Source organism: Equus caballus, chromosome 24 (assembly GCF_041296265.1).
Source record: "Equus caballus isolate H_3958 breed thoroughbred chromosome 24, TB-T2T, whole genome shotgun sequence".
NCBI lineage: Eukaryota > Metazoa > Chordata > Mammalia > Perissodactyla > Equidae > Equus > Equus caballus.
In genome coordinates this window covers 18,486,752-18,500,024 of record NC_091707.1, presented here as the reverse complement: position 1 = coordinate 18,500,024, position 13,273 = coordinate 18,486,752, and the positions used below count along the sequence as shown (strand labels likewise).

The following is a 13,273-nucleotide window of genomic DNA, read 5'->3' as shown; positions in this document are numbered from 1 at the left end:
AAATGGGCATCCCTAGTATGGGGGTTCCTGGGTTTGAGTCCCACCTCTGATAGTCACAACGTTACCTTTCACAAGCATTGAACATCTCTACTTACCAGCTTCTTGTATTAGAATTCATAATTTTCATGTAATTTACAATGTGTTAGGTGCATTAGAGTTTGCAAAGTGCTTTCTAACAGACCCTTTAATTTTATCCTCACAGCAATTCTGGGCAATATCAAACATAATACCTATTCTGTAAACCTGCTTTATTATTAGACTTATCAAATTGTCTGAATAGGAGAAACCTCCATAATCTCTCTACATATAGAAGTTGCTTTGAGGACAAGACCTGTAGCTTGCCCTGTTCAGCCTGCTCACAAACCTGGACTCAGAGAAAAAATTCAGGAAAGAGACTCCTTTGACTGTTCCCAGAGGCAGACACACCATGAAGCTGGAGCTTCACTTGCATGGGCTCTTCCAAGGCTTGGGAGTGGCCCTAGAAATGAGTGGGCCTCCTCTCTCACACTCACCCTCATTCATTGCAAATGGTGTTGGAGTGATTGTGGAAGTCTGGGGATCCAGTTCAGGACAAGCTGAGTTGAGGATACATTTAGTTTATGTCTATTTAACTACTTATTATTTTCTCTATATATGTTCTGGCCTCTCTGGTTTTCTTAAACTATTTCTTCCCAAATCATGCCTCTCCCTCAATGCTTTATGGCAAAATTCTCACTGATAATTGAGGTTCATGTCAAATGCACTTCCCTCCAGAAGCGTTTCCTGATTATCTTACCTGGAACTCATCTGCCCTCCTCTGCATTCCTACAGGTCTCTCCTTTGCCTTGTAGCATTCATTTGCTACCAACTTAAGTGTTTTTTCCTCAGGGCCCCAATGGACTGTAAATGCCTTCAGCATCCTCTCACGTGCCCCTTTGAAATCTCTTTACTCTGTGGTTATGCTTTCTAGTATGATCTCTCTATTCAGTCTACACATGCACTGAGAGCAGGCATCCACTCCTCTTCACTTTGTTCTCCTCCTCCAATACCTTGTCGAGCCTCGCACACAGGAATCTCTCAGCAGCTCTTTGTCAGTGGAATAGGTCTTCTTTTTAGCTTTCACTTTCAAAGAGAAAATAGAAATGGGAAGAAATGTTATTTATTATAACATCAAATTGTTTTTCAAAAGATTATGTGCTCAGCAAAGGTGATTGTATTAATTACCTATTGCCACATAATAAATGATCCCAAAACTTAGGTGCTTAAGACAAACAACCTTTATTACCTTACAGTTTCTGCGGGTCAGAAATACAACTGAAACTTAGCTGGGTCTTCTTGGTCTGGGTCTCTCATAAGACTGCAATCACCTCAGGGCTCACCTGGAAAGGATTTCCTTCCTAGCTCAGCCCCATGGTTGTTGGCACGATCATTTCCTAGCAGGCTATTGGACTGAGGCTTCAGTTTCTCATGAGCTTTTGGCCTGAGGCCTCCTCTGGTCTCCTGCCACATGGGGCTCTCCATAGAGCATCTTGCAACATGGCTTTGCTTCATCAGATCAAGCAAGCAAGAGGGAAAAAGAGAGAGAAAGAGCAAGCTGGAAGTCACAGTCTTTCATAACCCCATCTTGGAAGGGAATTCCATAAATTTTCTGCCCTCTATTTGTTAGAAGCAAATTAATAGTTCCAGCCCATACTCAAAGAGGTGGGGACTACACAAAGGGCTGACTACCAGGAGGCTGGGGTCGTTGGGGCCATTTTATTTTATTTTTATTTGTTTATTTTTAAAGGTTGGCCCTGAACTAACACCTGTTGCCAATCTTCCTCCGTTTTTTTTTTCCTTTTCCCCAAAGCCCCCCAGTATATAGTTGTATATTCTACTTGTAGGTCCTTCTAGTTCTGCTGTGTGGGATGTCACCTTAGCATGGTTTGATGAGCAGTGCCATGTCTGCACCCAGGATCTGAACCCGTGGAACCCTGGGCCACTGAAGTGGAGTGCGTGAACCTAACCACTTGGCCACGGGGCCTGGCCCAGGGGCCATTTTGGAAGGCTGCATGTTGGGTAGATAATTGTATTTGTGTATGTTGCAACACTTCAACATACAGTTAAGTTATTGCTAGCTGTCCTGTGCAGACTGGCTTTCAGAAGTGGGAATGCAGCAACGCAGTGGAAGAACAGATATGAAAAGTAGTTTGAGGATGCATCATCTGGATCCTGAATGTCAAGCTAAGAAATTCAGATTTTGCCATAAAGCCAATGGGAGCCACAAATCCATTTGAGCACAGGGCTGATCCCATTAGAGTTGTGCTGAAGAGACCAATAACAAATAAGGAGATTGAAGTAGGAATCAAAAGCCTCCTAACAAAGAAAGGCCAGGACAGGTGGCTTCATGGCTGAATTCTACCCAACATTCAAAGAAGAACTAATACCAATCCTTTTTATACTTTTCTAAAGAAAACAAGTAGAGGGAATACTTTGAAATTCATTTTATGAGGCCAGCATCACCCTGATATCAAAGCCAGACAGAGACATCACAAGAAAATAAAACCACAGGCCAATATCTCTGATTAACAGAGATGCAAAAACACTCAATAAAGTACTAGCAAACTGAATTCAACAAGATCATCAAAAAGATTATACACCGTGATCAAGCAGTATTTATCCCTGGGATGCAAGTTTAGTTTAATATGTGGAAATCAATCAGTGTGAGACGCCACATTAACAGAATGAAAGATGAAAACCATGTGTCTCAATAGATGCACAAAAAAACCTTTGACAAAGTTCAGCATCCATTTGAGATAAACACTGTCAACAAAATAGACATAAAAGGAAACTTCTTCATTATGATAAAGCCCATGAGAAGGCCACAGATAACATCATAATCAACAAAAAAAAACTCTAAAAACATTTCCTCTAAGATCCCGTGCAAGGCAAGGATGCTCACTCTCACAACTTCTACTCAACAAAGTCTTGGAAGTACCAGCCAAAGCAATCAGATAAGAAAAACAAATAAAAAGTATCCAAATTCAAAAGAAAGAACTAAAATTATCTCTGTTGGCAGCTGACATGATTCTGTATGTAGAAAACACTAAAGACTCCACAAAAACATTGTTAGAACTAACGAACAAATTCAGTAAAGCTGCAGGATATAAAATCAACATACAAAAATTAGTTGCATCTCTTTACATCAACAGTGATCTATCTAAAAAGGAAATCATGAGAAAAATTCCATTTATGATAGCATCAAAAAGAATAAAATATTTAGGAATAAATTTAACCAAGGAGGTGAAATGTCTGTACACCGAAAACTATAAAACATTGATGAAAGAAATTGAAGATGATACAAATAAATGAAAAGATCTCCCATGTTTATGGATCAGAAGAATTAATATTGTTCAAAACGTCCATGCTACTCAAAGTGATATATGGATTCAGTGCAATCTCTATCAAAATTTTAATGGCATTTTTCACGGAAATAGAAAAAACAATCCTAAAATTCATGTGGAACCACAAAAGACCCAGAATAGCCAAAGCAATCTTTAAAAAGTAGAACAAAGTTGGAGGCATCACATTTCATGATTCTAAATCATATTGCAAAGCTATTTTAGCCAAAATAATATGACACTGGCATGAAAACAGACACATAGATCAATGGAACAGAATAGAGAGCCTAGAAATAAATCAAAACATATATGTTCAACAATTTTCAACAAGAGTGCTAAGAATACACAATGGGGAAAGGATAGTCTTCAATAAATGATGCTGGATATCCACATGCAAAAGAATAAAATTGGTATCTTACACTATACACAAAAATCAACTCAAAATGGATTAAAGACTGAAACATCAGATCTGAAATGTTAAAACTCTAGAAGAAAACATAGAGAACAGGCTCCTTGACGGTGGCCTTGGCAATGATTTATTGGATATGACACAAAAGCTCAGGCAACGAAAGCAAAAAGTAAACAAGTGGGACTACATCAAGCTAAAAGCCTTTGGTCAGCAAAGGAAACAATCAACAAAATGAGAAGGCGAGCTAAGAATTGGGAGAAAATACTTGCAAACCATATATCAGATAAAGGGTTAATATCCAAGATATATAAGGAGCTCATACAACTCAATAGCAAAAAACAACCCGAGAGAAAAATGAGAAGGATCTGAAAAGTTATTTTTCCAAAGAAAACATACAGATGGCCAACAAGTATATGAAAAAGTACTCAACATCATTCAGAGAAATGAAAATCAAACCACAATGAGAGATCACTTCATATCTGTTAGGATGGCTACTATCAAACAAATAAAAGATAAGAGCTGGCGAGGATGTGAAGAAAAGGGAACCCTTGTGCACTGTTGGTGAGAATGTAAATCGGTACAGCCGTTATGTGAAAACAGTACGGAGGCTCCTCAAAATATTAAAATAGAGTACCCATATTAAAATATGGTACCCATAGTACCATAGGATCTAGCAATCCCTCTTCTGGGTATACGTCCAAAGGAAATGAAATCAGTATCTCAAAGAGCTATCTGTACTCTCATGGTCATTGCAGCATTTTCACAATAGCCAAGATGCGGAAATAATTTAAGTGTCTGTTGACGGATGAATAGATTAAGAAATTGTGGTGTATATATACAATGGAATATTATTTAGCCTTAAAAAAGAAAGATATCCTGCCATTGCAACAACGTCAATGAAACTGGAGGACATTATGCTAAGCGAAATAAGCCAGAAACAGAAAGAAAACAACTTCATGATCTAATATGTGGAATCTAAAAAAAGTTAAATGTATAAAAGCAAAGAGTAGAATGGTAGTGTCCAGGGGCAAGGAGGTGGGGAGAATGGAGAGATTTTGGTCAAAAGGTACAAAGGTGTAGTTACGTAGGATGAGTCAGTCTAGAGATCTAATGTACAGCCTGATGACTGTAGGAAATAATATTGTATTGAATACTGGAAATTTGCCAAGAGAGTAGGTTTCAGGTACTCTCATCACACACAAAAAAGGCAACTATGTGAAGAGATCATATGGTAAGTACCTGACTGATCATTGCACTATGTATATGCATACGAAATCATGTTGTACACCTTAAATACATACAATTTTTAATTTAAAAAAAAAGTAAGGAGTGGAATGGGAGAAATCAAAAATGAGCTCAGAGCACTAGCCTGAGAGACTGGTTTATGGTGATGGTGTCGTAAGGGAGACTGGAGCACAGCGAGGAAATCGGGGCTGGGAGCAAAGACGATAAAGTCTGACAGAACGTGTGTACAGTTTCCACTGGCAATGAGAGAGCAGGGATGTATTTTTGTGCCCCCAGTGCCTAGAATAATTGGCTGCTCCTCTCTACACACGCGCTACTACACTTTCTCCACAGGCAGTTTGTGCAGAAACGGGCACCAGTTTGGTGTGAGTCTCTGATGAAGTGGCCTTCGGTTTTTGGCTTCAGAGTCAGATAGGAAGGCTAAAAATAGGGTGTGATTCCTTGTCTTGTGACACCACCAGCCACTGTCTCCTGTGACCTGTGTTCTGACGGCTCCTCTCCTCATGGGTGCTGTTGCTATTTTCCAAAATGCACCAGGCGGTTGGCATTTTCCCATTGAAGAAGGCACTGGTTCAGATCCTGGGTGCGGACACGGCACTGCTCATCAAGCCATGCTGAGGCGGCATCCCACATGCCACAACTAGAGGGACCCACAACTAAAATACACAACTATGTACCCAGGGGCTTTGGGGAGAAAAAGAAAAAATTAAAAAAAAAAAATCTAAAAGCAAGCAGTTGTGTAATATGGCTAAAAAGTGTCCTGTGGGTGAGCTGGGGCTACGGAGAAATTGTGGTTATTGTTGCTGCACAATATTGTTCCCTTTTCCATACGCTGTTGAAGCTCCGCTCACCTTTGTTTTCTAAGACAGAATTGCTGAATTACATCCCATGGCATACCTCATGCTGCCCAGAGAACTTCTGCTGTTTTCTGGAGGAACAGCCCCCTCTCCTCCCCAGTTCTCTGGGTTACCAGCGACGTGTGGAAGGAGCTGGCTGCCCAGACTCGGAGCGGTTCTGGGCAACTTGCTGCGTCGTGATGGATTCCTTGTGCATCTTCCAGAATTTGGCAGGGAGCACAGACTACTTATATGGGATTTAACAGAAAATTGGTCTGAAAGGATTGCGGGGGGATGTGTGGGAAGGATAGGTCTGCCAGTGCCATAGAAAGGTTATCTTTCTAAACCTAAATATGCTCATTGTCTGCGTTTTCCAATTCCACGCCCCCCCCCCCCCACCATTTTCCTATCCCATGAGAATGTGGCCCAGTGTGTCTATTGGATTGCCGAGTACTATTATTATTTAGAAAACACTCTTTCTGTTGGTGTTGAAATTCCTTGCAATTCTAGTGTGGCGGTTTCAGTCCTTGGTACATGTTACAATATGTAGGGAGCTTTAAAAAATTCTTTACCCTTTCCCAGAGCAATTAAATCAAAATCTCCGGTGTTGGGCCTGGGGCATGGGTATTTGTTTACAAAGCTCTCCCAAGATGCCAACACACATCTAAGGTTCTGCCAAGACTCAAGTGCGCACCTCGGGCTGGGGACTGCTGCTCCGGCGGGCTCCCTGCCGTCCCAGCCGGAGCCTGGTAGAAGGTGCCCGCTTGGCGACGAACGGCCGCGTTGATTTTTGCCTGACTCAGTAATTCTGTGTTTCCTTTTTACAGAAATTCTGTGAGAAGAAACTTGGGAGGCGAGATCGTTAGAGGGGTTTGGGATTCGTCAGAGAGGTCCTTCCCGAACAAAGCAAGTGGAGATGCGGGTTGTTAGTTGGAAGCGTAGTAATATCGTGCTGAGGGTCAGTTATGATTTGTAAAAATCGTCCGTGCATTTAGGAAGATAGAAAGCATGTCCAAGTGCCTGGTAAACAAGTTGTTTATTTGCTGTTTTCTCAAAAAAGTGAGGGGGGACTGCCCAATAATTGTGTATTAGACAAGGAATTAACAAAATGTCACCACCGTACGGCTTCTGTGGAGCCCCTTTTGGGGGTCTCACGTCGGCCTTTTCTCTCACCCACCGTCAGTGGACAACTGGACACTACTTGCTGCAGAATTCTGGGTCCTCTTGCCTTTCATTTTTATGGACATCTGGAGAAATATTTGATGAAGATGGAAAATAACTTCCTCAAGAGAAAAATCGGTGATTACTTTCTTGTTACTGAACATGCTTTAAAGCCTGTTGAATTGTATTTTATTGAGGGTGAATTGATCCTTTCTCAGAAACTCTTCTACAGTGGGGCATGGGGTGTGGGATCCCTCTGATTGCTGCTTAGAGACTTGTTTAAAGGAAATACATCCAGTATCAGAACAGACCCTACCGATCCTATTTATTAATTGTATTAGCACTTAAGCCTCCCACTTAGCTTCATTTATTATTCACTGGTTCCTGCTTTCTCTTTTTTAACACAGCTAAACAGTTATTTCCTATACTTTTATTTTTTTGGTGAGGAAGATTGTCTCTTAGCTAATGTGACAATCTTCCTCTATTTTGTACGTGGGATGCTGCCACAGCATGGCTCGATGAGCGATGTGTAGGTCTGTGCCCAGGATCTGAACCTGTGAACCCCCGGGCTTCTGAAGTGGAGTGCGTGAACGTAACCACTAGATCACTGGGCCGGCCACTCAGATACATTTTTGAGCCTTAAACTTTTGTTTGTTTGTTTAAACAATTTTTTTTTTTTGCTTGGTCCTGATATTCCCCCTGAAACCCACTGCTCCCGTGGTCTTTCCAAACTTCTGTGTAAACGGCAACTCTATCCTTCCGGTTGCTCAGGCCTCAGACTTTGGGATGGTCAAGATCCCCTCCTAAGTCCTGCACAAGGACTGTTAGCTCTTCTGTCAAAACACATCCCGAATCTGGTCTTTCCTGCCACCTGCACTGCTCCCTTTGTCCAAGTCACCTCTTCTCTCTCTTGGAATATTGCTGTATCCCCCTGCCTCTTCTTCCTCTTTCTGCCCTTCATCCTCAGTCTATTCCTAGCTCAACAGCCAGAGAAATCCTTTTAAATATTTTAAATATTAAGCAAGGTGATAGCATTCTTAAATCCCAAGTCCTTCAATAGCTTTCTGTTTCACTGACTGTAAAAGCCATAATCCTTACAATGTCCTCTAAGGCCCTGAATAAGCTGGCACTTCTGTGACGAGGTCTTCTATTTCTTTCTCCCTTCTCTAGCCACACTGACTTTGTACTCTTTCTAGAACAAATCAGACTTTCTCCCGCTACTGAACCTTTGCAATGAGTGTTTCCTCTGTCTGGAACACTCTTCCCCCGGGTATCTCTATGCTGGCTCCCTAACCTCCTTCAGGTCTCAGTGAGGCCTTTCCTGATAACCCCAATTACAAATTAAAATTGCAACCCCTCCATCATTCTTCCCTGCCCTATTTTTCTCCAAAGCACTTGTCATCATTGAATACACTACATATATCATCTATCTATCTATCAATCTATCATCTACTTTCCTACCTTCCTGCTATCTATCTACCATCTCTCTATTGTCATACAGCTAGACCAAGCTCTCGGGTGGTAGAATTTTGGTCACTGCTGTGTTGCTAGGGTCTAGAACATTGCCGACACTGCAGATGCTCAGTAAGCTTTCGTTGGTTGAACACAATGAATGTCTGCTAATTTTTAACTCTAGTGATTCTGGCTTGTGACCTAGTTACTAAGCTTTTGTGATACGTGCAAACAGAATTCCAGATTCTAGGAGTAGTGTCTTGTTGATTAACTGATTACAAATCTTTTAAGGGTGATTATTTATTCCAATGGGCTAGTAAAGATCATCTGAAAGCATCAAAATGGTCCTCCAGGTTTCCTCAAATTATTGCCAGTTGTTAGAATATTGTTCTTTTTTTCCTGATTCCAGGAAATATAATATAATATCAGCTGAAATTTCATACTGAGAAATGTCTACAAGGTAGAGAAAAATTTCAAAAACTACAAGGAAACAAAATAGTAAATGATACAAGGAAAAAAATAGTAAATGATTTTGTTATTATAAACAAAATAGTAAATGAAATGTAGCATTTCATTTCATATCATTTCAGATGGATGTCACCCATCTGAAAGGTGAAATTATGAGTGACATTTTTTCTTATTTTTTCATGTCTGTACTTAAAAAATTTTGCACAACAAATATAAATTGTATTTGAAATGATTACAAAACCAAACTGATTTTTAAAAATTAACTAGGAAAAAGATGTTATCTATCAGGCTTTTAACAATGTGCTTTCAGTTTTTACGTATAAACACATATATCTAATTTTTTTTTTTCTGAGGAAGATTAGCCCTGAGCTAACATCTGCCAGTCCTCCTCTTTTTTGCTGAGGAAGCCTGGCCCTGAGCTAACATCCGTGCCCATCTTCCTCTACTTTATATGTGGGACGCCTACCACAGCATGGCGTGCCAAGTGGTGCCATGTCCGCACCCAGTATCCGAACCAGCGAACCCCGGGCCGCTGAGAAGCGGAACGTGCGAACTTAGCCTCTGCGCCACCAGGCCAGCCCGTAAACACATATACCTATTGAGAGCAGAATAGATGAGCCAAGAATCATTAGTTCATTCATTCACTGAAAAATATTAATTGAACACCTACTAGGTACTAGGCACTATGTCAGACACTGGTGACAAACAAGACAGCAGGGTCTTTCAGCACCTTTGCATTGCTTAAATTTATACCAGTCCCCCAGAGCGTGATCCAAATATGCTGTGCAGTAATACCAACTGAATTCATGGAATTTATCTTCTAGAAGGAAATACAGACTATGACAATCAAATAATAATGAGCTTATTACAGATTTTGCTAAGAGCTACGAGGGTGGGGTAGGTGGTCACAAGACTGATGCAGTGTCGTTTACACCAGCGCCTGAAGAGTGAGGCTGAAGCAGCTACACAGGAGTGTTCCAGGCAGAGGGGGAGAAAGGGGAGGCCAGGAAGGTTGGACCATAGTGAGCAAGGGGCAGCATCCAACAAAATGACGCCAGAAAGGCAGTTGGGGCTAGCTCATGGAGGGCCTGGGGCTGTGATCAGGAGTGTGGATGGTGCTCTAAGTGCAATGGGGGCTGTGGGTGGTTTTCAAAAGGGAGGTGTCATGATCTGATTCTGTTTTAAGGTCTCTCTGGCCACTTAAGGGCCACTTATCCCTATAAGAGTGGAAACAGAGTAAGCTTTGGGAGGTTTTGTTGCAAACCAGTCAAGAGATGGAAGTGCAGATGGATATCCTAATCCTAAATAGCTGGATGTAGACACATTTGGGAGGCAATGACCAGGGAATTTGCTGATAGATTAGATGTGGTGGGTGAGGGAGGGCGGGGGTGAGAGGGTGATGGGGCATGGGAGGCGAAGGAAAAGGATCAAACTAAGGCTGACTCCTAGGTCTTTGATGGAGCAGCCAGGTGCCTAGGAAGGACTATGGGAAAAATAGGCTTTGAGAGGATTAAAAGAATTTTGTTTTGATAGTATTAAATGTGAAATAGCTATTTCCATCCAAGTGAAAATGTCAACTAGGCAGCGAGAAACATGAGCCTGGTGTTCACAAAAGAAGTCTAGACTGGAGATTCAAGCTCGGAGGACATCAGTATACAGACTTTGTGACGCACGGGAACACAGCCCAGGGCTCAGCTGAGTTCCAGGAGTTTTATTGACTCCACTCAGGTAGCCCAGGTGTGTAACTCCTCTGATTCCCTGAGGAATGGTCTAGCCCTCCCTCTCTACTTTAAGGATGTTGAGGAGTAATCGTGGACACAATCCAAAAAGACAACACAAAATGTACTCCATGGGCGCTGGCCATGTCTGGCACTGCTCTGATGAGTTACAACTCCTTTGATGGAAGACGCTTAGGAGCAGCAGAATCAAGTTGGCCAAAAGCTCTTTGACACGCCTCCCATCAAGAGGTGGAGTCTGTCGCCCTAACCTTGAAACTCTTCAGGCTGTACGGCTGCACTGACAGAATAGAGCAGAAGCTTAGAAGTGGTGCTGGGCCAGTTTCCAGGCCTGGTCTTAAGAGACTGGCCCCTTTTCCTTCCTGTCTCCCGGAACACTTGCCTTTGCGGCCCTGGGACACGTGTAAGAAGTCTGACCACCCTGCTGGGGAGACTACACAGAGGGACCCTGACGCTGCATGGAGGACAGAGGAGGCCAGCTGAGCCCAGCATTCTAGGCTTGTGAATGAAACTGTCCTGTATCCGTCAGACTAGACCAGCTGTTAGGTGAATACCCTCTCATGACCCCGTCTGATGATCCTGGGGCAGAATTCCCAGCCCACAAAATCAAAAGGTATAGTAACATGTTTATTGCTTTCAGCCACAGAATTTTCGGGTAGATTGTTATGCAGCGATAGATAATGAGAACCCTAGGAGGCCCCTGGGCGTTCAGGTCAGTTGTTCTTGGGCAGAAGACCCACTGCCCTTTGTACAAGAACAAAACTGTTTCTTTGCTGGTATTTGAATTACTCATTTTTATTTGCAGCTAGTAACATGTTGATTTTTTTTTTTTTAGCATATAAGAGGCAAAAAAGAAAACTTATTTAAGAAACTGTCAAATGGCTAATAAACAGAATTTCTTTTTAAGTGAATGTAGAGAATAACCCCGTTTACCTAGCCGTCTTCCCACAGGTCTGCTATTGTCTGCTAACCTTTATACTTGCAGTGCAATCAGTGCCGTTCATAATGCTGACCTTAATTTCCTGTACTTTGATTTTGAGTCTTATTTTAGTGTTAAGTGTTGCGTAGGTGATACCGAGGACAATGATGTAACTGATGGGAAAGTGCCAAGAATCACAGTTAAAGGATGTTAAAGCTTATTTAATTGCAAAGGATGCAGAAATTTACCTCTAGACAGGTAACCACGCAAGTCAGATAATGCGCCCCGTTCCCAGAGAGAGGCCCAGGCCTTCCAGATCCCCAAGTTTCCCACAGGGACTTCGGCTGCTGGAGAAGCCTCAGCAGGGCCTGAGGATGTCACTGGGTTCACACTCAGGTGTTGTTGCCTCTTTGTTTATGTCCTCTTCGCCAGGGCTAGGACTAGGGTGAGGGAGGGAAGTGGCCAGGGCACAAAATTTAAGGAGGCACTTACTGTCAGGGCATGCAATGCAGGCTCCGTGCCTGAGCGTCTCCTTAAATTTCGCACCAAGGCCTCTCGCTCCCCTCCCCCTAGTCCAGGCCCTCCTCCCAGCCCCTCCCTCCCGTTCTGGATTTCCTATATGCCAGCCTCCTCACCAGGTCCACAGAACTGATGCAGAACAACTTGGATGGAGTCTGGCAGGTCTGCTTACCATGTGGCCAGATACATCGTTGCTGTGGCCCAGAATCACCAAACAGCTCTCCAGGCCCACCTGTGCAGCAGCATCTTCCCTGTGGCGTGTAAGGACTGAGTGCAGGAGGCCTGGGCAGAGGATGTGGACCTCTGGGTGAAGTTGGTCGTGAATCCTGGCAAGGCCCAAGGCTTCTTCATGAAGGGAGATGTGGTTCTCATGCTGACCCGGTGGTATCCTTGCTCTGGCTTCACCAATACCATGCACGTGGCGCCTGTGCCTTGATGGGTTCCAGAGCCCCTGTCCCATCCCCTTTCCCCAACCCAGCCATTTGGCCAGCAACGCTTGTAGTACTCGCTTGGGGCTGTCGTGTGGCCCTGGTGGGCTGGGGCACCAGGGAAGAAGATTAACGCCTCTGTGAAACATGGCTGTTTCTAAGATCCCACCTGGCCCCCGCCCTGAAAACCAACTGTGTCCACACAGATGAGGTGCTAGTCCTTACCCGGCTGCCTACCCTGCATGCCTGCACAATTGGCCAGAGCCAGACACTGGAAACAAGCAGTGGCTGTCTTTGTCCAAGATGCCTTCTCCATCCACGTCCCCCTCTGGTGATCACTCTACAGTGTGTTTATTCACAAGTTCATGTTCCTCGCCCCCCTGTCTTCAATTTGGAATTGGTAACTTATTTGTCTGGCTTCCTGGAGGTACCTCTGTATGTTCGTCCTCAGGTCATCTTACAGATGTCTTTAGAAAATGGCTATTTTTATGTGATTTGCCACGAAATTTGTTGTAATAAATCATTCTATCATGTGGCAACAACAACAACAAGTTTGCTAAGAAGATACTATTTCTGAGCATAACTTTAGCACTGGGTGAAATGGAGGTGGGCTTCCCGGCGTCCCTGGGTCTGAGGGCAGAACCAGGCTTTAGTCTCACAGGAAGTCCATTTCTGCAAATGTGGTTTCCTAATGTTGCAGTGGGCCAGAATAGGATGATTTACCCAGGCTTCCCCAGCCAT

The 13,273-nt window shown here is 43.1% G+C and overlaps 1 protein-coding gene across 5 annotated transcripts in view; it reads left to right on the top strand.

Moving 5' to 3' along the window:
* Positions 1-13,273, top strand: part of SLC35F4 (solute carrier family 35 member F4) — a 246,917-nt gene that overhangs the window by 32,200 nt on the left and 201,444 nt on the right. For 2 of the 5 annotated variants that reach the window (XM_023627796.2, XM_070249803.1), the window contains exon 1: positions 10,893-11,279. The exons of 2 other annotated variants lie outside the window; for them this stretch is intronic. In XM_023627796.2, the coding sequence (XP_023483564.1) occupies positions 11,240-11,279 (40 nt within the window). In that variant the 5' untranslated portion in view covers positions 10,893-11,239. Of the gene's footprint in view, positions 1-10,892; positions 11,280-13,273 lie in introns of those variants that run through there. One more of the 5 variants, XM_070249805.1, reaches the window with a different exon arrangement.